This window comes from Andrographis paniculata, unplaced genomic scaffold (assembly GCF_009805555.1).
Source record: "Andrographis paniculata isolate CXL003 unplaced genomic scaffold, ASM980555v1 Contig30END, whole genome shotgun sequence".
NCBI lineage: Eukaryota > Viridiplantae > Streptophyta > Magnoliopsida > Lamiales > Acanthaceae > Andrographis > Andrographis paniculata.
Genome location: NW_026137563.1, coordinates 2,818,749 through 2,845,313, shown reverse-complemented (window position 1 = coordinate 2,845,313; position 26,565 = coordinate 2,818,749). Strand labels below are relative to the sequence as shown.

The 26,565-nt window shown below is 38.5% G+C and overlaps 11 protein-coding genes across 12 annotated transcripts; 9 read left to right on the top strand and 2 right to left on the bottom strand.

Moving 5' to 3' along the window:
* The first annotated feature begins 4,298 nt into the window (after positions 1-4,298).
* Positions 4,299-5,318, top strand: LOC127246881 (uncharacterized). Its single transcript, XM_051268507.1, has one exon. It carries the CDS (start codon positions 4,447-4,449, stop codon positions 5,281-5,283), a length of 837 nt encoding a protein of 278 aa, XP_051124464.1. The 5' UTR covers positions 4,299-4,446; the 3' UTR covers positions 5,284-5,318.
* A 958-nt stretch (positions 5,319-6,276) lies between these two features.
* On the top strand, positions 6,277-7,122 carry LOC127246563 (uncharacterized). Its single transcript, XM_051268005.1, has one exon. The coding sequence runs from the start codon at positions 6,277-6,279 to the stop codon at positions 7,120-7,122; it is 846 nt and encodes a 281-aa protein (XP_051123962.1).
* Positions 7,123-8,153: 1,031 nt separating this feature from the next.
* LOC127246890 (uncharacterized) lies at positions 8,154-9,057 on the top strand. Its single transcript, XM_051268519.1, has one exon. It carries the CDS (start codon positions 8,198-8,200, stop codon positions 9,044-9,046), a length of 849 nt encoding a protein of 282 aa, XP_051124476.1. The 5' UTR covers positions 8,154-8,197; the 3' UTR covers positions 9,047-9,057.
* Positions 9,058-10,040: 983 nt separating this feature from the next.
* On the top strand, positions 10,041-10,886 carry LOC127246562 (uncharacterized). Its single transcript, XM_051268004.1, has one exon. It carries the CDS (start codon positions 10,041-10,043, stop codon positions 10,884-10,886), a length of 846 nt encoding a protein of 281 aa, XP_051123961.1.
* Positions 10,887-12,196: 1,310 nt separating this feature from the next.
* LOC127246561 (uncharacterized) lies at positions 12,197-13,033 on the top strand. Its single transcript, XM_051268003.1, has 3 exons — positions 12,197-12,364; positions 12,421-12,620; positions 12,700-13,033. Exons 1-3 carry the CDS (start codon positions 12,197-12,199, stop codon positions 13,031-13,033), a joined length of 702 nt encoding a protein of 233 aa, XP_051123960.1.
* A 703-nt stretch (positions 13,034-13,736) lies between these two features.
* LOC127246489 (uncharacterized) lies at positions 13,737-14,612 on the top strand. Its single transcript, XM_051267908.1, has one exon. The coding sequence runs from the start codon at positions 13,816-13,818 to the stop codon at positions 14,590-14,592; it is 777 nt and encodes a 258-aa protein (XP_051123865.1). The 5' UTR covers positions 13,737-13,815; the 3' UTR covers positions 14,593-14,612.
* Positions 14,613-14,701: 89 nt separating this feature from the next.
* Positions 14,702-16,188, bottom strand: LOC127246488 (probable inactive purple acid phosphatase 29). Its single transcript, XM_051267907.1, has 3 exons — positions 15,809-16,188; positions 15,344-15,741; positions 14,702-15,275 (listed from the first exon to the last, which is right to left on the bottom strand). Exons 1-3 carry the CDS (start codon positions 16,068-16,070, stop codon positions 14,847-14,849), a joined length of 1,089 nt encoding a protein of 362 aa, XP_051123864.1. The 5' UTR covers positions 16,071-16,188; the 3' UTR covers positions 14,702-14,846.
* Positions 16,189-16,756: 568 nt separating this feature from the next.
* Positions 16,757-17,581, top strand: LOC127246560 (uncharacterized). The gene has a single exon (XM_051268002.1). It carries the CDS (start codon positions 16,757-16,759, stop codon positions 17,579-17,581), a length of 825 nt encoding a protein of 274 aa, XP_051123959.1.
* A 737-nt stretch (positions 17,582-18,318) lies between these two features.
* On the bottom strand, positions 18,319-21,833 carry LOC127246491 (cytokinin riboside 5'-monophosphate phosphoribohydrolase LOG1-like). 2 transcript variants are annotated; one of them, XM_051267912.1, is made up of 8 exons: positions 21,700-21,833; positions 19,696-19,815; positions 19,495-19,624; positions 19,343-19,373; positions 19,146-19,245; positions 19,000-19,070; positions 18,755-18,898; positions 18,319-18,568 (listed from the first exon to the last, which is right to left on the bottom strand). In XM_051267912.1, exons 3-8 carry the CDS (start codon positions 19,542-19,544, stop codon positions 18,470-18,472), a joined length of 495 nt encoding a protein of 164 aa, XP_051123869.1. In that variant the 5' UTR covers positions 19,545-19,624; positions 19,696-19,815; positions 21,700-21,833; the 3' UTR covers positions 18,319-18,469. The 2 variants fall into 2 exon arrangements, with proteins under 2 accessions (XP_051123869.1, XP_051123868.1); XM_051267911.1 differs by lacking the exon at positions 21,700-21,833 and having other exon boundaries at positions 19,495-19,592; positions 19,696-20,055.
* Positions 21,614-22,403, top strand: LOC127246490 (uncharacterized). The gene has a single exon (XM_051267909.1). It carries the CDS (start codon positions 21,690-21,692, stop codon positions 22,401-22,403), a length of 714 nt encoding a protein of 237 aa, XP_051123866.1. The 5' UTR covers positions 21,614-21,689.
* Positions 22,404-24,238: 1,835 nt separating this feature from the next.
* On the top strand, positions 24,239-26,548 carry LOC127246655 (probable CoA ligase CCL5). The gene is made up of 5 exons (XM_051268149.1): positions 24,239-25,572; positions 25,639-25,784; positions 25,862-25,929; positions 26,006-26,114; positions 26,195-26,548. The coding sequence occupies exons 1-5, from the start codon at positions 24,333-24,335 to the stop codon at positions 26,309-26,311; spliced, it is 1,680 nt and encodes a 559-aa protein (XP_051124106.1). The 5' UTR covers positions 24,239-24,332; the 3' UTR covers positions 26,312-26,548.
* Positions 26,549-26,565: the final 17 nt, after the last annotated feature.

The following is a 26,565-nucleotide window of genomic DNA, read 5'->3' as shown; positions in this document are numbered from 1 at the left end:
GACAAAAGCTTGGCCTTGCATCTGTAATTTAATATTGTAATCTTTAGCAGTATTACTCATTCAACACGAGTGGGCTGGTGATGACCTTTTTTTTTTCTTTTTTTTTTTTTTTCTGGATCTGGTGTAAAAACAATTGCATTGTGCAACAAGAAAGTAACAACGTGTATAGATATTTTAATTCAAGAATCAATATTATTTCAATTACTGATTCCACCTACAATGGCCATCTCAGGGCATATTGTAGTCCACTACCTGCATGTTGCGTCTGAGTCCTTTGTTTGAACAAGAGCATCATCCCATGAGTATTATATTCACAACATTGCTGTCAAGATTTCTCATTATTGATAAAGAGATGATTCATGATTATAATCACCAGTAGTTTGTACTCATATGTTGATGTCTTAGGGGGCAAGGAGCTTGTGCACTATATAAAATTTGTTTGAATTTGCAGCAATTGTCTGAAATTTGAGGTGGAAAAGATACCTTTTGTTTGTCTTCCTTACATATATATGAAGTGGAGAAGAGATGGATTCAACCTCATACTTCTTTTCAGGACTTAAATTCTACTTCCTAAGTCAACATTAAAGATCAGTTCTCTCAAGAAGAAAAGAAGAAAAGATGGGCAAATTTGCATAGCAGATCAACCAGTTTCCCTTTGAAATCCCACCCTGTGATAAATGATGTTGAAGATCAATTGCTCAGGATAAAGTCATCCTAAGGGACATCATCATCAGCCGCTTCAGTATGTGAAAGCTTAAACTCAGAGAGTTGCACGAGGGTGTCTACAATTTGATTCAGATGCCATCTTTCCCGGCAAGGCCTCTCTGCAGCAGGGTGTTATCAGAAATGGACTATGAGTTGCTTGAGGAGTTTCTTAGACTTGTGGACCTTTGTGGATTTTGCAAGAGATGTACTGAGTTTATCCAAGGCATCCATTCAAGAACTTCAATCCACTTTGAGGAGAAACAGAGTTGAAACTGCTTCTGCAGATGCCATTGAGGCTTTCATGACCTCAAGAAAGAAGATCCACTAAATGATCAGAAAGTACATCAAGAACATCAACAGAAGAAGTACACCTTACGGAGGCAAAAAACTTTGATCTCAGAGCCATTCTGGAGATCCTTAAAGATACAAGGGATTTGAATTTCTCAATTCTCAAGTCTGCCCTTGTGTTTTTATCCAGGGAAGAAGGATCATCCAAGAAAAAGAACTGGTCAATTTTTTCCTTGCTCACTCAAGCCAGCCGGATAAATAGAACGGACGCTGCAGAGATACAGAACTTGAAGCATCTGAAATCATCAGAACTAGCTATCCAAGAAATTAAAGAGGAATTGGAAGTTTACTGTAGGACATTGGTGAAAACTAGAGTTTCTCTTCTTAATACCCTTAACCACTAGAATGTCACTTTCAAACAGGAAATTATGTACTTCTCAGATTATTGGAAATAAGCATACTCTTACATTGAGGATATGATACATAAAGGAAATTTACAAGTTTGATTCATATATCTTGATCAGTTCATCTTTACACTTTTTCAAGCAATAAGTATGGATGCAAATTTGAAATTGCATTCTTTCTCCGCATGTTTCATTTTAAAATTTTCAAAATTGCAGTGGAAGCATTTTGTAAACCATTCTGTCTAACTTCTTCATTGTCCATGCAAGAAAAGTATATATTTTCTATTATTTAAGCTAACTTTCATTTAATAAAATAAATAAATAAAAGATTCAGAACCACCTCAGGAGTAGCACACAAAAAGCATTCTAACTTTTATCAACAGAATCATGAAACTTGGTATAATATACATGTAAAACATGCAGCAGGATTATTCCTGAGATGAAATGTTCTTAAGGTCACATTTTGCAGCTGCAATTTTAGGTTTTAAGTCCTACTTACGCACAGGAGGATAATATTAACTTGTTGCAATTATTTTTTGAGGGGTCCGGTGCAGTAAGGCACGGAAAAATGAAGGAAAAGTTGAAAGCAAGCAAGAAAGGATTTGCATGGATCTCGTCTATCCTATATATGAAAACTATGAAAATCAAAAAATTTGTTTGAGATACCTTTTATTCATTTTCAGGGACAGCTAGGATTATTATTTCATCATTGTCTGAAGATGAGTGACCAATCACTGTTATCCTGCTTCACTGGTAAGGATATTAAATAAAGCTGTAAGGTTCTTGGTGCTACAAGTTGAGTAATTTTAATGCAGATGAGATCTGTATGAATCAGTTTTATCATTTTCATTTGTTCAAGATCCATGGGACATGGAGCTCATGTACAGACGTATTCATTTCATTTCAGCAGTAACGAGACATGACAGGTGGAACATATTCCTTTTGTTTTCTTGATCTACCTATCTATATAAATGATCTGATGCTCATACCAAACAAATGCATTGAGGCAATTGACATCAAGGATTCAGCACATTCTAGCTCTAAGGTTCAATTTCTAGCTGACGAGATGGCTAATTTCCACACTCGATCAAACAGTTTTCCTTCACAATCTCACCCTGTGGTTGAGTCTGTTGAGGATCACCTATGCAGGTTGAAGTCCTCGGAAGCAGCATCAACATCAGCCTCTTCTGTATGTGAAAACTTGGATGGCCTTAGAGCCTTACATGAAGGCATCAGTAACCTTATTCAGCTGTCTTCAATCCAACAAGCTCTCTCCCATGGGCAAGGTCAGGAATTCGTAAATGAGATACTCGAGGGATCTCTCAGGATTGTGGATCTGTGTGAATTTGCAAGAGACATTGTACGATTGACCAAGGAATCTGTTCAAGATCTCGAATCCTCAATCAGGAGGAATAAAGGCGAGACAGCCTCAGCAATTGACATTAACTCTTATGTCGATTCAAGAAACATGATCAAGAAGATGATCAACAAGTATGTCAAGAATTTGAAGAGCTCCAACAAGAACTCTAAGGAATCTATGAGTTCAGATTGTGATCTGAAGCAAGCAGGACAGTGCTGAAGGAAGCAGAGGCCCACACTCTTGCAACAATAAAATCTGTATTGATACTGCTGTCTGGAGAGAAGGAAAGATCATGCCAAAGAAACTGGCCATTGATCTCAAAGTTCACAAAAGCAAGCCGCGTGCATTTAGAGGTTGATCCGGCAAGCAGCATTGAGGATCTGTGTTCCCTGAACATTTCCAAGTCACAAAAAGTCAATGACTTGCAAAACATGTTGAAGCAGCTAAGGAGCATCTGAAATGACAGTCCAGGAACTTGAAGAAGGACTGGAGACCGTGTTCAGGAGTTTAGTCAAAACTAGAGTTTCGATTCTTAACATTCTTAGCCACTAGCCTCTTGGCTTGTGAAGATTCTGAGATACTTCCTTTTTTCCATAAGTATCTCTGTATACATATCTGTAAATGATAAAGAATATAGAAGCAACAAAACTTGATTGCCTACGAAATTAACTCTTTCAAGTGTGTAAATTCATACTCCAATCTTGTGTTTGTTCAACCTTAAAATTTTTCATTATTGTAACTTGCACATTTTTAACAGAACCTGCAAGCATTATCCCACATTCTTGAACATCACAGTTAGCATTCACAAGTATCAATTTGCAATATCTTATTTACAGTTTGAAGAAACAACAGCTTGGCCTTACTCTCATCATGCATTTTCCAAATCCTAATACCACAGCTCATATAGTTGTATTAATTATTGTTTACTAGTGTTCTGGAGAGTATTGTTTTATCTGGAATCCGTCGTGCAATAAAACATGAAGATGTTCAAAAAATATTTAAATCCAAGTAAATGTTTTTTCTTTTTCTATTTATTTTCCCTTTTTCTTTTTTTCTTTTTTTTTTTATATACAGATTCCTCGTAAAATGGCCACCTCAGTGTATACTGCAGTTTATATTATGGCCACCGTGTCTTCCTGCATGATGTATCTCAATACTTTGTCTGCAGAAGAGCAGAAACCCAGGAATTTAATAATGACACCATGGCTGTCAAGATTCCTCATTCTTGGTGAAGAAATTATTATATTGTGCTAGTGATTCATACGATGGATATTTCATATTCAAATGTTGATGTCCTTGGGGACAAGGAACTCGTGCACAATATAAAAATTTTGAATTTGCAGCAATTTTGTGAAACTTTAGGTGGGAATGATACCTTTTGTTTTCCTCAAATGAAATTAGTGTATATCAAGGTTCCTGTGCTGCAAGATGAATAATTATATTGCAGCTGAGATCTGTATAATTATGTTTATTGTATTCATTTGTTCATGATCCGTGGGATATGGAACTCTTGCACAGGTGTAATTTCAGCAGTAATGAGACATCACAGATGGAATATATTCCTTATGTTTCCCTCATCTACCTATCTACAAATACAGCTGATGCTCATACCAAACAAATGCATTGAAGCACTTGACATCAAGGATTCAACACATTCTAGCTCTAAGGGTTCATTTTCTAGCTGACGAGATGGCTAATTTCCACATGCGATCAAACAGTTTTCCTTCACAATCTCACCCTGTAGTGGAGTCTGTTGAGGATCAACTATGCAGGTTGAAGTCCTCAGAGGCAGCAACGACATCAGCCTCTAATGTATGTGCAAACTTGGATGGCCTTAGAGCCTTACATGAAGGCATCAGTAACCTTATTCAGCTGTCTTCAATCCAACAAGCTCTCTCCCATGGGCAATTCATAAATGAGATGCTCGAGGGATCTCTCAGGATTGTGGATCTGTGTGAATTTTCGAGAGACATTGTACGGTTGACCAAGGAATCTGTTCAAGATCTCGAATCCTCAATCAGGAGGAATAAAGGCGAGACAGCCTCGGCAATTGACGTTAACTCTTACGTCGATTCCAGGAACAAGATCAAGAAGATGATCAACAAGTATGCCAAGAATTTGAAGAGCTCCAACAAGAACTCTAAGGAATCCACAAGCGAAGATCGTGATCTGACAGAAATCAGGACAGTGCTTAAGGAAGCAGAGGTCCACACTCTTGCAACACTAAAATCTGTATTGACACTCATGTCTGGGGAGAAGGAAATATCAAGCCAGAGAAGCTGGTCATTGATCTCAAAGTTCACAAAGGCAAGCCGTGTGCATTCAGAGGTTGAGCCCGAAAGCAGCATCAAGGATCTGTGTTCATTGAACATTTCCAAGTCACAAAAGGGCATGGACATGCAAAACATGTTGAAGCAGCTGAGAGCATCTGAAATGACAATCCAGGAACTTGAAGAAGGACTGGAGACCTTGTTCAGGAGTTTAGTCAAAACTAGAGTTTCACTTCTTAACATTCTTAGCCACTAGCCTCTTGGCTTGTGAAGACTCTGAGATACTTCTTTTTCCCATAAGTATCTCTGTATATAATTGTAAATGAAATATATACTATAAAATTAATGATACTTGATTACGTATTTTAACTACATCAATGTGTAAATTCATACTCCATTCTCGTGCTCGTTGGCATTGGACTTTGCAACCTGCTATACACAATTAAAGTCAACATGATCGATCCTGTAAAACTTATTCTACTTACTTTAAAATCACAGCCTAGCTAATGTATTTAGTAATATTATGTTTTCATTTTGCATTTACAATTATCAAGTTGCAGTATCTTATTTACAACGTGAAGAGAGAACAGCTTGGCGATTACTCTTCATTTAATATCCTAATACCACAGCTCCTTTAGCAGTATTAATCATTCAATACGAGTGGGATGGTGACGAACTTTTGATCTTTTTCTGGATCTTGTGTAAGAACAATTCCATCGTGCAACAAGAAAATGATGACGTGCATAGATATTTTATTTCAAGAATCATTATTATATCAATTACTGATTCTTCCTACTATGGTCATCTCAGGGCATATTTAGTCCACATAATGGCAACCCGTGTGCTGCTGCATGGTGGGTCTGAGTACTTTGTCTGAACAAGAGCATCAACCCATGAGTATTATTATATAGACCACATTGCTGTCAAGATTCCTCATTATTGATGTAGAGATGATTATAATCACCAGTTGTTTGTATTCAAATGTTGATGTCTTTGGGGGCAAGGACCTTGTGCACCATATAAAATTATTTGAATTTGCAGCAGTTGTCGGACATCTGTGCACAAGACTTAATTCATTTCATTTTTGAGCTGTAATGAGACATGACAGGTGGAACATATTCCTTTTGTTTCCTTGATCTAACTTTCTATATAAATAGAGCTGATGCTCATACCAAACAATGCATTGAGGCAATTGACATCAAGGATTCAACACATTCTAGCTCTAAGGGTTCATTTTCTAGCTAGCAAGATGGCAAATTTCCACACTCGATCAAACAGTTTTCCTTCACAATCTCAACCTGTAGTTGAGTCTGTTGAGGATCAACTATGCAGGTTGAAGTCCTCGGAAGCAGCATCAACATCAGCCTCCTCTGTATGTGAAAACTTGGATGGCCTTAGAGCCTTACATGAAGGCATCAGTAACCTTATTCAGCTGTCTTCAATCCAACAAGCTCTCTCCCATGGGCAAGGTCAGGAATTCGTAAATGAGATACTCGAGGGATCTATCAGGATTGTGGATCTGTGTGAATTTGCAAGAGACATTGTACGATTGACCAAGGAATCTGTTCAAGATCTCGAATCCTCAATCAGGAGGAATAAAGGCGAGACCGCCTCGGCAATTGATATTAACTCTTATGTGGATTCAAGAAACAAGATCAAGAAGATGATCAACAAGTATGCCAAGAATTTGAAGAGCTCCAACAAGAACTCTAAGGAATCTATGAGTTCAGATTGTGATCTGAAAGCAATCAGGACAGTGCTGAAGGAAGCAGAGGCACACACTCTTGCAACACTAAAATCTGTATTGATACTGCTGTCTGGAGAGAAGGAAAGATCAGGCCAAAGAAGCTGGTCATTGATCTCAAAATTCACAAAGGCAAGCCGCGTGCATTCAGAGGTTGATCCGGCAAGCAGCATCGAGGATCTGTGTTCCCTGAACATTTCCAAGTCACAAAAAGTCATGGACTTGCAAAACATGTTGAAGCAGCTAAGAGCTTCTGAAATGACAATCCAGGAACTTGAAGAAGGACTGGAGACCGTGTTCAGGAGTTTAGTCAAAACTAGAGTTTCGATTCTTAACATTCTTAGCCACTAGCCTCTTGGCTTGTGAAGATTCTGAGATACTTTCTTTTTTCCATAAGTATCTCTGTATACATATCTGTAAAAGACAAAGAATATAGAAGCAACAATACTTGATTGCCTACGAAATTCACTTTTTCAAGTGTGTAAATTCATACTCCAATCTTGTGTTTCAACCTTAAAATTGTTCATTACTTCTAACTTGCACCTTTTTAACAGAACCGGAAAGCACTATGCCACATTCTTGAAGATCACAGTTAGCATTCACAAGTATCAATTTGCAATATCTTATTTACAGTTTGAAGAACAACAGCTTGGCCTTACTCTCTCATGCATTTTCCATTTCCTAATACCACAGCTCATATGGAATCGGTCGTGCAATAAAAAATGAAGATGTCAAAAAATATTTAAATCCAAGAATTTTTATTTTTTTTTGTTTCTGTTTCTATTTCTTTTCCTTTTCTTTTCATATACAGATTCCTCATAGAATGGCCATCTCAGTATATATTGCAGCTTATATTATGGCCACCGTGTCTTCCTGCATGATGTATTTCAATACTTTGTCTGCATAAGAGCAGAAACCCAGGAATTTAATAATGACACCATGGCTGTCAAGATTCCTCATTCTTGATGAAGAAATTATTATATTGTGCTAGTGATTCATACAATGGATATTTCATATTCAAATGTTGATGTCCTTGGGGACAAGGAACTCATGCACAATAAAAAATTTTTGAATTTGCAGCAGTTTTGTGAAACTTTAGGTGAGAATGATACCTTTTGTTTTCCTCAAATGAAATTAGTGTATATCAAGGTTCCTGTGCTGCAGGATGAATAATTATATTGCAGCTGAGATCTGTATAATTATGTTTATTGTATTCATTTGTTCATGATCCGTTGGACATGGAACTCTTGCACAGATGTAATTTCAGCAGTAATGAGACATCACAGATGGAATATATTCCTTATGTTTCCTTCATCTACCTTTCTATAAATACAGCTGATGCTCATACCAAAAAAATGCATTGAAGCACTTGACATCAAGGATTCAACACATTCTAGCTCTAAGGGTTCATTTTCTAGCTGACGAGATGGCTAATTTCCACACTCGATCAGACAGTTTTCCTTCACAATCTCACACAGTAGTGAAGTCAGTTGAGGATCAACTATGCAGGTTGAAGTCCTCAGAAGCAGCATCAACATCATCCTCTTCTGTATGTGAAAACTTGGATGGCCTTAGAGCCTTACATGAAGACATCAGTAACCTTATTCAGCTGTCTTCTATCCAACAAGCTCTCTCCCATGGGCAAGGTCAGGAATTCATAAATGAGATACTCGAGGGATCTCTCAGGATTGTGGATCTGTGTGAATTTGCAAGAGACATTGTACGATTGACCAAGGAATCTGTTCAAGATCTCAAATCCTCAATCAGGAGGAATAAAGGCGAGACAGCCTCGGCAGTTAACATTAACTCTTACATCGATTCAAGAAACAAGATCAAGAAGATGATCAACAAGTATGCCAAGAATTTGAAGAGCTCCAACAAAAACTCTAATAAGGAAGCCACAAGTTCAGATTGTGATCTGACAGCAATCAGGACAGTGCTTAAGGAAGCAGAGGTCTACACTCTTACAACGCTAAAATCTGTATTGACACTCATTTCTGGGGAGAAGGAAACGTCAAGCCAGAGAAGCTGGTCACTGATCTCAAAGTTCACAAAGGCAAGCCGTGTGCATTCAGAGGTTGAACCCGAAAGCAGCATCAAGGATCTGTGTTCATTGAACATTTCCAAGTCACAAAAGGGCATGGACATGCAAAACATGTTGAAGCATCTCAGAGCATCTGAAATGACAATCCAGGAACTTGAAGAAGGACTGGAAACTTTGTTCAGGAGTTTAGTCAAAACTAGAGTTTCAATTCTCAACATTCTTAGCCACTAGCCTCTTGGCTTGTGAAGATTCTGAGATACTTCTTTTTTCCATAAGTATCTCTGTATACAATTGTAAATGAAATATAGATTCTATAGAATTAATGATACTTGATTACGTATTTCTACTACATCAATGTGTAAATTCATACTCCAATCTCGTGCACGTTGGCATTGGACTTAGCAACCTGTTATACACAATTAAAGTTAACATGATCGATCCTGTAAAACTTATTCTACTCACTTTAAAATCACAGCCTAGCTAATGTATTTAGTAATATTATGTATTCATTTTGCATTTACAAATATCAAGCTGCAGTATCTTATTTACAATGTGAAGAGAGAACAGCTTGGCCTTTACTCTTCATTTAACATCCTAATACCACAGCTCCTTTAGCAGTATTAATCATTCAATACGAGTGGGATGGTGATGAACTTTTGATCTTTTTCTGGATCTTGTGTGAAAACAATTCCATCGTGCAACAAGAAAATGATGACGTGCATAGATATTTTATTTCAAGAATCATTATTATTTCAATTACTGATTCTTCCTACTGTGGTCATCTCAGGGCATATTTAGTCCACATAATGGCAACCCGTGTGTTGCTGCATGGTGGGTCTGAGTACTTTGTCTGAACAAGAGCATCAACCCATGAGTATTATTATATAGACCACATTGCTGTCAAGATTCCTCATTATTGATGTAGAGATGATTATAATCACCAGTTGTTTGTATTCAAATGTTGATGTCTTTGGGGGCAAGGACCTTGTGCACCATATAAAATTATTTGAATTTGCAGCAGTTGTCGGACATCTGTGCACAAGACTTAATTCATTTCATTTTGAGCTGTAATGAGACATGACAGGTGGAACATATTCCTTTTGTTTCCTTGATCTACCTTTCTATATAAATAGAGCTGATGCTCATAGCAAACAATGCATTGAGGCAATTGACATCAAGGATTCAACACATTCTAGCTCTAAGGGTTCATTTTCTAGCTAGCAAGATGGCAAATTTCCACACTCGATCAAACAGTTTTCCTTCACAATCTCACCCTGTAGTTGAGTCTGTTGAGGATCAACTATGGAGGTTGAAGTCCTCGGAAGCAGCATCAACATCAGCCTCTTCTGTATGTGCAAACTTGGATGGCCTTAGAGCCTTACATGAAGGCATCAGTACCCTGATTCAGCTGTCTTCAATCCAACAAGCTCTCTCCCATGGGCAAGGTCAGGAATTTGTAAATGAGATACTCGAGGGATCTCTCAGGATTGTGGATCTGTGTGAATTTGCAAGAGACATTGTACGATTGACCAAGGAATCTGTTCAAGATCTTGAATCCTCAATCAGGAGGAATAAAGGCGAGACAGCCTCGGCAATTGATATTAACTCTTATGTGGATTCAAGAAACAAGATCAAGAAGATGATCAACAAGTATGCCAAGAATTTGAAGAGCTCCAATAAGAACTCTAAGGAAGCCACAACCTCAGATTGTGATCTGAAAGCAATCAGGACAGTGCTGAAGGAAGCAGAGGCCCACACTCTTGCAACACTGAAATCTGTATTGACACTCGTGTCTGGCGAGAAGGAAAGATCAAGCCAAAAAAGCTGGTCATTAATTTCAAAGTTCACCAAGGCACGCCGTGTGCATTCAGAGGTTGAGCCAGAAAGCTGCATTGAGGATCTGTGTTCATTGAACATTTCCAAATCACAAAAAGGCATGGACTTGCAAAACATGTTGAAGCAGCTAAGAGCATCTGAAATGACAATCCAGGAACTTGAAGAAGGACTGGAAACCTTGTTCAGGAGTTTAGTCAAAAGCAGAGTTTCTATTCTTAACATTCTTAGCCATTAGCCTCTTCAATGTGGCTGATTTGAGATACATTTTTTTTTTCATATGTATCTCTGTATACATCTGTAAATGTCAAAAAAATTAAAGAAACAATAATACTTGATTACCTAGAAAATTCAACATTGCAGTGAAAAAAGTCTTATTATATGACTATTGGGCTCTTTGTTTCAACATCAAGTTATTTCATCAGTTTGATCTTTCACATACTTAATTCATCATAGAACTTGCAAGCATTATCCCCCTTCTTAAGAACAAATTCAAAATCCCATATACTAATATAACGTGTTCACAATTTACATTTATAATTGACAATTAGAAATATCTTATTTCCATTTGAACATCCGACTGCTTGCTCTTTATTCTTCTATTTTCCATATCCCTATTACCACTAGAATGTCACTTTCAGACAAAACTTTATACTTCTTCTGTATATGATTGTACATATATATATACACTCATGATGTATAAAGGCTTCGCTCAATCTTCTCAATTCACATGCGTTGATCAAATCATCTTCGCACTTAGTCTCAGAAGTCAATATGGTTGCAAATGTGTTTGGTTCTTTTCCAAAAGGATTGCACATTTTAGGAAGAACATCTATTAACTCATATAACCATAGACTTGATAACAAAAGCTTGAATTTCATATCCAATTATTAACTTTTTGATCGTCCTTATAAGAACAAAATAAACAAAAACGAAAAAAGATCATCTTGTCATAAAATGAATCTATACATAAAACATGATGCTAGATCAGCTTCCCTGTCTTTAATATAGAGTAGATGCAGATTTTTTACATTACTAACCTGCAAACTAAGTCAACTGTTCGACTAACTTGGCATTTGAATGAAAAATAAAAAAAGAAGATTCTAAACCCGTGTGGATATCTATTTTATGTGCTATGTTCACCTGTATAGCTTGCAGGCTGTCTTACATGCATGTGCAGATAACTTTCTCTCTCTTTCATTGACAAGTTGGATTATTTTTTTAATTATATTGTCTGAAGATAGAAACCAAAATATAATAAGCTCTACTTCAAGATGAGTAATTATAATATTTCGAAGATCTGTATGATTGAGTTCTTCATTTTGTTTGTCCATGATCCGAGGGACACGAAGCTCGTGCACAGATATATATTTGTTTCATTAATGAGACATGATAGGTGTAGTACATTCCTTTTGTTTCCTTGATCTGTCGATTATATAAATACAACTGATGCTCGTACCGAAGAAATACCTTAGAGCACTCTGACATCTTTTTATCAAGGATTCAACACACATCCTATCTCAAAGAGTTCGATCTCCAGCTGAAAATATGGCTAATTTCCATGCTAGATCAAACAGCTTTCCTTCACAATCTCACCCTATGGTGGAATCCGTTGAGGATCAGCTGTGCAGACTGAATTCATCAGGGGCCACATCCACGTCAACCTCTTCTACATGTGCAAACTTGGATGGCATCAGAAATTTACATGAAGCATCAGTAACTTGATTCAGATATCATCGATTCAGCACACCCTCTCGCATGAGCATGGTCAGGAATTCGTAAATGAGGTGCTCCAGGGATCTCTCAGGCTTGTGGATCTCTGTCAATTTTCTAGAGACATTGTACGATTAACAAAGGAATCTGTTCAAGATCTTGAATCCTCAATCAGAAGGAACAAAGGAGAAACTGTCTCAGTTATCGACATTGATTGTTATGTTGCCTCAAGGAACAAGATCAAGAAGATGATCAACAAGTATGCGAAGAACTTGAAAAGCTTCAACAAGAATTATAAGAAGCTCATAAGCTCAGATTGTGATCTAAAAAGCAATCAGGACAGTGCTTAAAGAAGCAGATGCCCACACTCTCTTGACACTAAAATCAGTGCTAATGCTCATGTCTGGTGAAAAGGAAAGTTCAAACCAAAGAAACTGGTCTTTGCTCTCAAAGTTCGTGAAGACTATTAAGCCAGAAAACTGTGTCGAGGAGCTTTGTTCAGTGGACATTCCCAAGTCAAAAAAAGGCATGGACTGCATCACTTCTGAAAACATGCTGAAGGAGTTGAGAGCATCCGAAATGACAATCCAGGAACTTGATGAAGGATTGGAAGCCTTATTCAGGAATCTAATCAAAACTAGAGTTTCTCTTCTTAATGTTCTTAGTAATTAGCCTCTTGGCTTAACGCTACTTCATGTAAAAAAGAAATTACCATGAATACCTCTGTATACTTCTGTACATGACCACAAAAAGAAATCAACAATTAATAATCGATTACCTTCAAAACTTCGCGTACTTTCTTACCACATGACTATTGCTGCTGTTCAGTTCCAACTGTACACAAATTTCAGTTAAACCTGGGATAATTACAGAAGTGTGATATGTTTTTTACTCATTGCAATAGATCGAACATCAGCCATTAGCTGCTCAATTACCCAAAGCTGAAATTTTGAAATGACCATTTTACTTGTGGTAACACCACAGCCTGTTTAACAGTATATAAATTTTCCAATGCTGCCAATTATCTTTTTTTAACATTGTAGAGTCCTCACTAAATGCCAAACTTTTGGCACATTGCATTACTTAAAATTGCACCCACCGTGCGGCTGCATGTTGTATCCGAGTCCTTTGTCTGAAGTAGAGCAACAGCGTGGCATTATTATACAGAATTCATGGCTGTCAAGATTCTTCGCACTCCATGAAGGTGTATTTATAATGCTGCAAGATCTGTATGCTGGGATTTTGCACCCAATTGTTGAAGAACGGGGGGACAAGAAACTCGTGCACAATGCAATAATTGCTTCAATTTGCAACCATTCGAGCTGGAATAGATGCCTTTTGTTTGCCATTCTGTTTGTATATATATATGTGCTGTGGAAAGAGATTTCTTCAAGCCTGAAACATTTTTTCAACACTCTGAATCCCATTTGTGAACTCATCCCGAAAGAATTCCAATGGCAACTTTGCACATTAGATCGAACAGTCTGCCTTCCAAATCCCATCCTGTGCTGAATAATGTCGAAGATCTTTTGTGTAGGCTGAAGTCTTCAGAAGAGACATCGACATCAGTATGTGCAGATTTGGCTAATCTTCGATGTTTACATGAAGGAATCGAGAACATGATTCAGATGCCTTCGATCCAACAAGCCCTTGCCGCAGAAGACAATGAAAAATGGACTAACGAGCTGCTCGAAGAATCTCTTCAACTCATGGATCTCTGTGGCTTCGCCAGAGATGTTCTGAGTTTATCCAAGGGATCCATTCAAGAACTTCAGTCCACAATAAGGCGGAGCAGAGGCGAAACAATAGATGCAACAAATACATACATGGCTTCAAAAAAGAAGATCGGTAAAATGGTCAAGAAATCGATCAAGAACTTCAAGAGCTTCAACAGAATCAGTGCGCCAATCGTTGGCGAGGACTCCGATCTCGATCTCAAGGCTGTTTTTGATACACTTAAAGAAGCTGCAGCTTTCGATTTCACCGTCCTAAAGTCTGTTCTGATGTTTTTGTGCGGCGATGAGGGAAGATCGAAGAAAAGAAGCTGGTCATTAGTTTCTGCAATTTTCTCTCAACCCACGAAAACAACAGTAGACGCAGATGCGCAGAACTTCTTGAAGCAGATGAAATCATCTGAAGTGACTATTCAAGAACTTGAAGATGAACTAGAAGCCTTCTACAGGACTTTAGTGAAAGCTAGAGTCTTTCTCCTCAATGCCCTCACCCATTGAATCACAACCATATGCTTCTGCAAATGGATGTAAATATGTATATTGATGATAGAAAATTTATAAATACAAACAAGAATTCGATCAATTTCTCCATCCATAGTATCTCATATTTCGAATTCAAAATCCTTCTTATTCAAAAGATTCAAATGCACCTTCAAAAAATTCACAAAATCTGGTGTGCTAGGTAAAATCAGTTATGCTACAGATTAAAAGAAACAAAAAAAGCTATGTGAATAATGTTGACAAACACGAGGTTATTGCCCGGAGTTCTTGCTCCAAAGCAATTGGTAATCAATTGGAGTGAAGTGTTTATCATCGAGACGTTTGTAGGTTTTGATACTCTCGACTTGACCATACGATCCATCGTCTGTTTTCTCCAGACATGCCACCACCATCCTGGCTCTCCTAGACCATCCGGCTTTTCCATAAGCGTGATATCCGAACCCCCCGGCATAGCACATATGAATGCCCATCGACTCTCCACAGAAGTCATTAATATGATCGTGGCCGACAAACACAGCCTTCACATCCCCTGCCGACACCATAGTCGTCAAAAAGCCTGAGTTCACCATTGGAGAGCCAGTGTCTTCCTGCCTCACACCTGTAATGTTGGGCTTGTCGAAGCTTTCAAATTCAGGCAATGGAATGTGGAAGTATGCAAGCCCTGGCGCCGGGTTGCTCGCCTGCATTCAAACAGCCACATTAGTCTCTTCCATGTCGGATGACAGAAAAAGGAGGGTTCTTGATTTACCTGAAGCCTGGAAGACGTTTTCTGAAACCAGACTTGCTGAGTCGGCTTGATCCAGTCGTAGCCGATAATGGTAGGCATGTCAGTTGAGTAATCGCCGCTGTCGAGGAGATACAGATTGAGAACCGATTTACTCGACAGGTTCGAACCTTCGGCTCCGAAAACTTCCAAATTGTAATTCCCATATCCATCAATATCAGGAGCTTCAGCAGGATTGAACTTAGACAGAGTGTTCTTCAACCCCACAATGTGCTTCATCACCTCCTTCCTCGGTAGGGTAGACTCCTGATCATGATTTCCAAGAATAGCTGCCCACGGAACGTTCGAAGCTATGGCCGGAGCAAACGCAGCATTCATGGAAATTTTTGCGTTTGTGGCATCGAACCCGAAGATATTGTCCCCTGAATCAAGCAATTTTATAAGAAGAACAGTTAACAATGGCGGAGACGAAGAAGAAAATACACTAACCAGTGAAGATTATGAGGTCAGGTTTCTCGTTGCGGATCATACGGCGGAGGAAGGCGGTGGTGTTCAGATCGGAGCAGGTTTTCATCTCGTACGGGAACACATCCTCGCAGGGAGTTGTCCGGCCGTCGCCGAAGTGCATATCCGCCACCTGCAGAATCCTGAATTCGCCCTTCTTAGCGTCAAATCTCAGCCCTTGCACGGCGGCGTGGCCGAAGAGAAGAAAAGCTGTTAACACAATCGCCGCCGCCGTTGCCATATTCATCGATTGAAAGCTTCTAAAATCTGAATTAACAGCAAATCTCAAAGACCTGATTCAGTATAAAATACACAGTCAAAATCGAGTATATATCAGCAGCGGCGCGCAACGGATTTCCCGAACTATCTGCATCTTCTTTCTTAAAAATCAATCTCTATCCATCCGATAAAGTGTTCTTGTTGAGAATTTAACGCTAAACCCTAAAACCCTACTTCCAACCGAATCCCCGCCATAAAATCTCATCCTGACTGCCGAATTACAGCGCGTGGGGAACACCGTTGTTGGTGCCCGTGTGCGCCCCTGTAATTTATTTCTTGTCTGCAGATCAGAGGAGCTCCATTCGTGAGGTCAATGGCAGATGTAGGGGTTGGCTAAATCGAATTCATCGCTGTCAAGATTCCAAATGCTTCAAGATGGGGGCAATTGCAGCGACTCCCAGATCTGCATGATTGAATCCTTCGATTCAATTGTTTCAGATCCGTGGGACATGGAGCTCGTGTGCAGACATATTCAATTCATCTTCCACCAGAAATGAGGGACATACGCCATGGAATATATTCTGATTGTTTGCTTTGATCTGCCTTTCTGTAAATATATATAGAGAGAATACCCCAATGAGATGGATCATTCAAGCACTCATCGTCATCCTCAAGAAAACATCTTCTCCATTCTAAGGAATTCCATACAGAAAAATGGCAGCTTTCCATTCTCGATCAAACAGTTTTCCATCGTCCCATCCATCGATTGAAGATGTCGAAGCACAATTGTGCAGATTGAGGTCCTCAGAAGCCACATCAACATCTGCCAGCTCTGTCTGCGCAAACTTGGCCAATCTTGGAAGCTTACATGAGAGCATCAAGGATCTAATTCAGATGTCTTCAATCCAACAAGTTCTCTCCCACCAGCAAGGTCAGAATCAGATAAACGAACTGCTCGAGGGATCAATCAAGCTGGTAGATCTCTGTGAGTTTTCTAGAGAAGCTCTGTGTTTGACCAAGGAATCTGTTCAAGATCTTGAATCCGCAATCAGGAGGAATAAAGGCGAATCAATTGACATCAGTTCTTACATTGCCTCAAGAAACAAGATCAAGAAGATGATCCATAAGTACATCAAGAATTTGAAGAGCTGCACCGGCCTAGACTCTGATCTAAAACCAGTTGGGACAATGCTGAAAGAAGCAGAAGGCATTGATTTTTCGGTCCTAAAATCCGTGCTGATCCTCTTGTCCGGTGAAAGGGAAAGATCCAATGGGAAAAGTTGGTCATTCCTATCGAAGTTCAACAAAACCAGCCAAGTCCATTCGGAGCGGGCCAAGCAAGAAAGTGGCGTTGAGGACTTGTGTTCCTTGAACATCCACCAGTCGCAGAAAAAAATCGACAACATCACCATGCAAAACATGTTGAAGCAGCTAAAAGCAACAGAACTTATCGTGCAAGAACTTGAAGAGGGCGTCGAGGCTCTGTTTAGGAGTCTAGTCAAAACTAGAGTCTCTCTTCTTAATATGATCAGCCATTAGTTAGAGCTGTTCTTGTAAATGACATCCAAAATCTAGGAATACATGATCATTTATACAAATTCAGTACATCAAATTCTCAATCAAAATCTGTGTGCTTACTATCACAAAATTGATGATCGAAGGGTGGAATATGATCTTAATTTCAATTAACATCTTCAAAGTTGATAATGAAAACTTCATACATGTGGCTACAATCAGAACAAGGGGTTTTTTTCTAATTTAATACTCAGAAGAGATTATGGCCAACATCCCAAAAACTGCAACTTTTCCTGTATCAATAAATGAGCAAATAAGTACAGGATAACATGTGGTAAAACACTCTTTATAAGACAGACAGAAGTTCTTCTAAAAGAAACTCTTACCAGGGACAGTCGAGCATCCTTATTTACAGTAAACTAGTGCATGCATTCGATTATAGAATGATATGCGTTCGTGCAGAGAGAGAGAGAGAGAGAGAGAGAGTACACGTGAGGATAATTGCTGACAGACAAGTAGGAATCTACAAGGAGAAGATAAGAACAAGACTAGTTAAAACAGGAAAAAGACATCACATAAGAGCAGAGCTCAGCTGGACCATCTCCATTGGCCATTACATGCCAAACCCCTCTTTCATAAGGCTAAGGTTGCTTCTGCACTTAGGTTGGTTCTTTCTTGCTTTCTCCTCAAAATAAGAGCCTCTTGTCCCAACACCATAACTATATATATATATATATATATCCATTTAAAATGAGCAGACATGAAATCAAGTTGATGATGATTGCAACATATATATATATACACATACATATCCGTACACAATTAAGGGAACATAAACAGATTGCCCTATGAAGGAAGGGAGGCAGAGTTAAGAGACTGATACTTTTGTGAGATGCATTGGTAATCATTTGATTAACAAGCAATCTCAGAGTGAAGGGGAGGGTTGAGATCCACTTGTTCTACCTCCCAACGAGCCTTAGCCACCAATCCGTCATGCAGAGGAACGTAAGCCTACGAAGATACCACGGGTGTAATCAGCAGACTGACAAATATATATATGTATATGGACCCCCGACATTCAATTATATATCCAATAACAACAAATTACATATATGTAATGGACCCACTATATATGGTGTGGTGTGGTGATGATGAGATATGTGTATAGAATGCCATGAGACTTGTTCGAGCCTGCACCTCAAGTTTCCGGAGGAGCTGTTTGGGAGTCGGTGCAGAGACAATAATGTGACGCTGAGAAGAGTGGATGAAGCCGTCGTTCACTGCCTTGTCTATGAAGCTCAGTAAGCCGTTGTAGTACCCTTCCACATTCAGCAATCCTATCTATACATATAAAAGTAGAAAAGCAGATTATTAAACTATGGATTTGAGTTATACATAATCTATATAAAACATAAATGATCATATGAGTATTTAGAGTTTACTGGCTTGTTGTGAATGCCAAGCTGAGCCCAAGTAATCACTTCAAGTAGCTCTTCCATGGTGCCATACCCACCTGTGTATATTGAATTTGAAATATAAATAAATTATATATATGCATGAGAGTAAGATACACTATTGTATATGTGACCTGGAAGAGCAATGAAGCAATCAGAGTGGCGGGCCATTTCTGCTTTCCTTTGGTGCATGTCAGCTACGGGACGCACCTCGCCGACTGTTTCCCCTGTTATCTGTCAATTAATTACATGCAAACATCGTACTAATTCATCAAGGTAAGTTTAGCTATATGCAATGATTGTATTAAAGAAAAAAGGAAAAGGGATTAACCTCCTTGGACATTAATGTTCTGGGAATGATTCTGAAAGGAGAAAAGAATGAAGGAAACAAAATTAATAATTGGAGACGTACAAATATGTCAGAACTCAGAAGGACTTGACACATGAAAGTTGAATTTAAAACAGAGACAGGAGAGGGGGTACCCTAAAACATGTCGACCTCCATTATGGACCTCCTTTGAAATCAGTCCCATCAACCCTACGCTGCCCCCTCCATACACTAGATCTATATTCCTTGATACCTTCAACCAGTTTTAATCCCAGTAGTAATAAGCTAACACAACATCAAATTATAATCTTCAGAATCACACAACGAACCTGAAATACGATGTAACTGAAACTTACCAATTCTTGGCCTAATTCAAGAGCGGCGTCTCTGTAGCAGTCCTTCTTCCCTGTGCTGCTTCCACAGAATACACACACCCTTTTAAATCTTGATTTCATTGTAGCTTTCTTCTCCTCCATCTGATACAAAAGTGTATGTGCTTAATGGGGAAGAAGAAGGGCTGGGATAGGACAGGCAGTAGGTAAATGATCGAAAAGGCAAAAGATTTTGCAAGAGGGAGGGTTAGCTAGCTGTTGTCTGCAGTTGTTATATACCTTCCGCAGGTCATATATACATAATCCAATATATAGCTTCTACTAAAAGGCAACAGCACTCTATATATAGAGAGAGGCTACTACTAGATATAATATTAATCTATTCTTTTTGCTAATGGGAATGAACCTATAAGAAAACAAATAGGTAATAAATGAGAGCTCGTGCAAATAAGAATCACAAAAGTTTTAACTTGGTCCACTGTTTTTCTCTTCCATATTCCTGGGTTACACTGGGATGGGACCCACTACAAATAAAATACATACAAATATATAGTGGCCAGTATTACCATCGGAAATGAGTACAATAGTATATCATTGCACCACAACTAACCAAAGGCATTTGGTATCAATTCAGTATAAGGATGTTGCTAGAAACATCATGCATGCATGTGGGTGTACGTACGAAGTTTTCAATGTCATTACTATAACCTATACTCTAGCCTCCACTGTCTTAGAACAAAAGAAGGCATCAGTCAATAATTCAGTATATGAATAATAATAATGAGAAACCACCAATAAGGTTGCATAAGGAACCAACACGTAGTAAATGTATAACTAAGTGATATTAAATTTATACAACATGTCTGTGCAGTTTTACAAGTAAGGTGAATTGAAGAAAATTCCTATTCAGAGAAGAGAAGGCAATGTGTAAATAACTACTGCAACATGGCCATTAAAGTTGGTGGTTCGATGATGGATAATAATGTGTCCAAAACATATATGTACATTGTATAGACATGAGATGTGCAAAATGTTCATCTGGGCTGGGTAAGGAATAGAGACTACACTAGGCCCAGAAAAGGAGTATTACCACAATCCAATACTACATAAAAGAACACAAGCCTGGAAAGATTAGAACAAGTAAATCTAGCTAATACTAGTAGTAAACAGCTGTATCTGAAAGCACGGTGAGCACGTATGTAATGTAGATGCAGGTCCAGTCTCCTAATAATTAATATAAATATCTATGTCATAACAACCTTCTGAGCCTAAAAATGGTGTAATACAGGTTGGTTGGAGCTCACCTGTATGTCCATTCGCAAATCAACTTAACCATCAAACGTTGAATCATTATGAAAAATATATATATATTTAGTTTCGTGGCTGGCTTTTATTATATGGGTCCCGTTGTATAAGTACTAAACAAAGATTAGAAACCAAGATGATTCTCTTCTCTCTGTCTTTTCATAAAAACACAAAACAAGATATCATTAACAGCTTTCATATTATACTGCTAAAATTAGCTGACTTTCCAAGTCTATTTTCAAACTTTGTCAGCTTGATTTGTCTCCACAAGAGTCCAAAATCAAGAACGCAAGAAATCCAATGCGTGCTGTTCAATTCTTAATCAAATCCAGCATAACATTAGGACACGATTGAAACAATTACATTAATTAATAAATGAAAGAGCTGTGTGCTCATTCATGGAAGTTTCCAGCTGCCCAATTTGGTCATTTGGCTTTTGACAATTAGTTGATTATCTCACAAGGATCCTTCCTGCCTTGTTCCCTGTACACCTAAATCCAGTCTTGCCAATGTTCAATGTTTTTGTGGTGTCTAATCTTCAACAAAGATTATTATAATGCCCAATACGTGATTGAATAAAAAACTTTTTTAACTATTCGTTACGGGTCAAGCTAGTTGTTATGGTTGTCTGTATATATATGTAAATCGAAGTCGAAGAAATCGGCTGAATCTGAAACAAGAACAGAAGAGGAGCAATTTTGCAGCGAAAAAAAATGTCGGTACCTGAATTCAATTTCGATTCCCTGAGCGATTATCACGATTCCGTGAACGAGTTGCTGCATTCGTCGGAGACGAAGCTGCAGATAATCCAACAGGGGCAGCAGAAATGGGCGCACCAGTTGTCAGAGGCGTCGTTGAAAATGGCGGACTCCTGCGCCGCCGCCAAGGACCTCCTCCTCCTCGCGAAAGGCCATCTCCAGGACCTTCAGTCAGCCTTCCGCCACATCGCCGCCAGTAAGGACGATCGCGACGGGAGCAATATCGTCGCCTCGCAGCGCCTCCCGCGGAAGCAGCTAAAGAAAGCGATTCTGAAGCGGCTGCAGTCGTTAAAGGGGATGAAAACCACCTCGGCCGCCGCCGCCGCCGCGTCGCCGTCGAGTGAGGAGGATGAAAGCCTAGCGGCGGTGGCGAATCTGCTGAAGGAAGTTAGGGCGACGACGGTGTCGATGGTAGACTCTCTGCTGCCGTTGATGGCGATGCCGAATCCAGATCGAGGGCATAGGGATCCGGTATTCCGGATCAAATTGACGCGCGTGGACACGCTGAGCTTCTGGGAGAAATGCAACGCGTCGGACATCCGATCGATGATGAAGAGATTGGAGGAGGTGGAGATGGCGGTGGAGGACATGGAAGCCGAATTGGAGGGCATTTTCAGGAGGTTGATCAGAACTCGGGCTTCGCTTCTCAACATTCTCACCTCCTCGTAATACATACAGACATAGATGATATATATAGCAATGCCCCAACCCAACACTTTTTAGGCAGATAGGGTTCTTGCATGCATTCTTTTGATTCTTTGATTTCTTCCATCACCATGGATTTCATTCTTTGAATTAGATTACATCATCTCCAACCCTACCCAGTAATAATATTTCTATATTTGCTGGGTTTGCATACTAAATCCTTCTCCACTGCACCCTGCAAAAGTGCAGCCAACCCAAAAGTCATGGGGTTTGAATCTCATATTTCAAGATCATGAGTTCACGGATTGTATCTTTTGTTATTATTTATGATATATTATGAATTATAACATACCAAAAGTTGAAATTTTTGCTGGTAAATTTACAACAAAATTGCATACATCGTCATAATAGTATTTTCAAAGGTAAAAAATTGTCTTTTACAAAATAGATGTATCTTGTATTATTTATTGTGAAATATATCTTGCTATATAAAAATAAATTCATATTATTATTAATCTTATATATGTGTCATCCGATCAATATTTTAACCGCTGTCATTCAAGTGACATGCATCTTATTTAATGTTTGTATGTATATTATTTAGAACCATAATTTTATTAAATATATAATTTGACCACTTTTTTTCTCATAAGATAAATATATATATTTTTTCATTTCAAAATAAGATATTATTTCTTAATTAAATTATTATAACACATATGTAGCAAAATAAATATTTTTATAATTTATTATTCAAATATCACAATTTTATAATACACAAATAAAATATTTTTATCCTTTTTTATCCTTTCGATACGCTACAGAAAATAAAAATAACATTATATCTTATCCAAAAGATAATTGTTGCATTGGATGTTCTTTCATTCATTATTATCATTAAAACTTTATATTTATATTGGACACTAATTTTAAATAATACTTTCTCTTTCTCTCTCACTTAACAATCTGTTTATTTTTTTATTTTAGTTTATCTCATATAATAAAAATATTCATTTTTTTAACTATATTTTTAACTAACATTAAAAGTATTTATACAATTTATAATATATTACATAAATATCATTACTTTTATATCATACAATACTAATAAAGTTATTATAGTCTTTTCTACTTTATTCATACTATATTTATATATAATATTAATATTCTTAAAACTCTGTAAAAAAAATAGATACACAAATAAGAGATGAAGGGAGTAAAATTTATTTAAAAGAGATTATAAATTAATATATTATCAGAAAATATATAATATACTATATTTATTCATTTACAAAATTAAAAATATTATCAACATTATTTTCATATTAAATATACAAAACAAAACACATTGTAGTAAAAAAATTGAAAATTTCATCATTTATATAAAAAATTAAAATAATAAAAAATTAATATTTAATATAATATTTTTATAAAAATAAAATAATATTTTTTCCATCCATTTAAAATAATAGTTAAAAATAATGTAATGATATTTTTATCTTTTTTATTTTTTGTGTAAAAATAATGATGTGATTTAAAATAAAAATATTTATAAAAAAATAAAATATTTAATAAAATATTAACTTTGTAATTGAAAGTACTAAAATAAAAATATATAAAAATTGTAACTGGGAAGGCAGTATCAAATGTTGAAATCCATCTAAACAAAGTCGTCCCTTTTTTAAAAAATAAATTAAATAATAATTTTATCACTTGCCAAAAACCTTAACCGAGCCTTTCCTAGACACTCTAGTCTACGCACGTGGAAAATCTGCGGAGTCAAGGTTGCCGCCCGCGCCCCATTTTTGCAATTTTATTTTATTTTTCGCTATTTGGCAATAGGATTGATTACACTGACCGGCTGCCCCACCGGTCACCGGCCACTGTGCAATTAAAAAGCTACCACTGCCAAAAAAGCTACTCTCCACTTTGCAGGTCCTCTCCTCCTCTTCAATGGCGGATATCTCCCTTCCTTCAGAAATTGATCCTCGCAGCGGTTTCTGCAAGTCCAACTGCACCTTCTACAGCAAGCGAAACCCCATCCCACTCCCTTCCAACCACTCGCTCGATGTCACCACTTTCATCTCCGCCCGCTCCCACCATGGCAAGGTCGCTTTCATTGACGCCGCCTCCGGCTTCCGCCTTACTTTCTCCCACCTCTGGAGAGCAGTTGAAGGTGTTTCCACCTCTCTGTTTGAAGATTATGGTGTTCGCAAAGGTCAGGTTGTCCTTCTACTCTCCCCTAATTCAATCTACTTCCCGATTGTTTGCCTCGCCGTCATGTCGCTCGGCGCCGTCGTCACCACCACCAATCCTCTCAACACCTCCGGCGAGATCTCGAAACAGATCGCCGATTCCAAGCCGGTCCTCGCCTTCACAATTCCGCAACTCCTCCCGAAAATTGCCGCCGCAGATCTGCCAATCGTTCTCCTCGCCACCGAACGCGTTGCTGCGACTGCTCTGAGTTCCTCCAAATTAAGGATCGTCGCGACAATTGAGGAGATGATGAAACGAGAACCAAACCAGAGGCGAGTGAAGGAACGAGTCGAACAAGACGACACCGCAACACTTCTCTATTCCTCCGGCACCACCGGCGCCAGCAAAGGTGTCGTCTCCTCACACCGGAACTTGATTTCAATGGTCCAAGTAATTGTGAACCGCTTCAATCTAGACGTCGAGAAGCAAACATTCATCTGCACTGTACCGATGTTCCACATCTACGGACTAGCAGCTTTCGCCACCGGCCTAATCGCCTCCGGCTCCACCGTCGTAATCCTTTCCAAATTCGAGCTGGACGAAATGCTAATGGCAATCCAGAAATTCTCCGCCACCTATCTGCCCTTAGTTCCCCCAATCCTGGTAGCCTTAGCCAACAATGCCGAGATCATCAAAAAGAAGTACGATCTGAGCACCTTACATTCTGTGATCTCCGGCGGCGCACCGCTGAGCAAAGAAGTTATCGAAGGTTTCTCGGAGAAGTACCCAAACGTAGTGATTATGCAGGGCTACGGGTTAACAGAATCCACCGGAATCGGAGCGTCGACAGACAATCTAGAGGAAAGCCGAAGGTACGGCACAGCGGGGCTACTGTCGCCGAGCATGGAGGCGAAGATCGTGGATCCAGACTCCGGCGAGTCTTTGCCGGCGAATCATACGGGAGAACTTTGGCTAAAAGGCCCCACCATAATGAAAGGTATTGCAAGTTGTAAAACTACATCTTCATTGATCTGTACTCATGTGAATGTTCAATCATCTACAGGCTATTTCAGCAACGAGGAAGCCACAGCCTCTACCCTGGATTCAAAGGGCTGGTTGAGAACCGGAGATCTGTGCTACTTCGACGAGGATGGATTCCTCTTTGTGGTCGACAGGTTGAAGGAGCTCATCAAATACAAAGGCTATCAGGTAAACCCTTAATCCTACAAAGGAATTACTGAATTAGGACACACCCAACCAAAACGAAACTGTTTGTATATATATAGGTTCCTCCTGCAGAACTAGAGGCCCTCTTACTCACCCACCCTGACATAATTGATGCAGCTGTCATACCGTAAGTGTTGGTCATTGACTACTATTACTTCTTCTTCTTCTTGAATCTTGATTGATGGGTTTTTTGATATATTTAGCTTCCCTGATGAGGAAGTGGGGCAATTTCCAATGGCGTATGTGGTCCGGAAAGGTGGGAGTGGCATAACAATAACAGAGAGTGGAGTTATGGATTTTGTGGCCAAACAGGTGTGAATTGAATGAATGTTGGTTTTGTTTGTCCTGAAATTAAATCTGCTAAAAATGATGCATAATTGTGATTGTGGTAGGTTGCACCGTACAAGAAAATCCGGCGGGTGGCTTTTATAGCTTCAATTCCGAAGAATCCGTCGGGCAAGATTCTGAGGAAGGATCTCATCAAGCAGGCGGCTCTCTCTAAAATATGATTATTTATTAAGGCAGAATTTCAGTTCCATCGTGTGTTTGTAATAGTGAATTATTAATAATTATAAAGATGGGTAATGAGCAAAAACATATGACAAATAGAAGCCACTAAGTACAAGGATTTGCTGTAGCAATATGTTGGATTCTCCAATATTCATTTTTGTGATAGTTCGCTCTAAAAACAACAATATAACTATATTGAAATGAGATAAAATAAATGGAGTATTTTTCATTTGATAGATTTTCTCATTTGCCA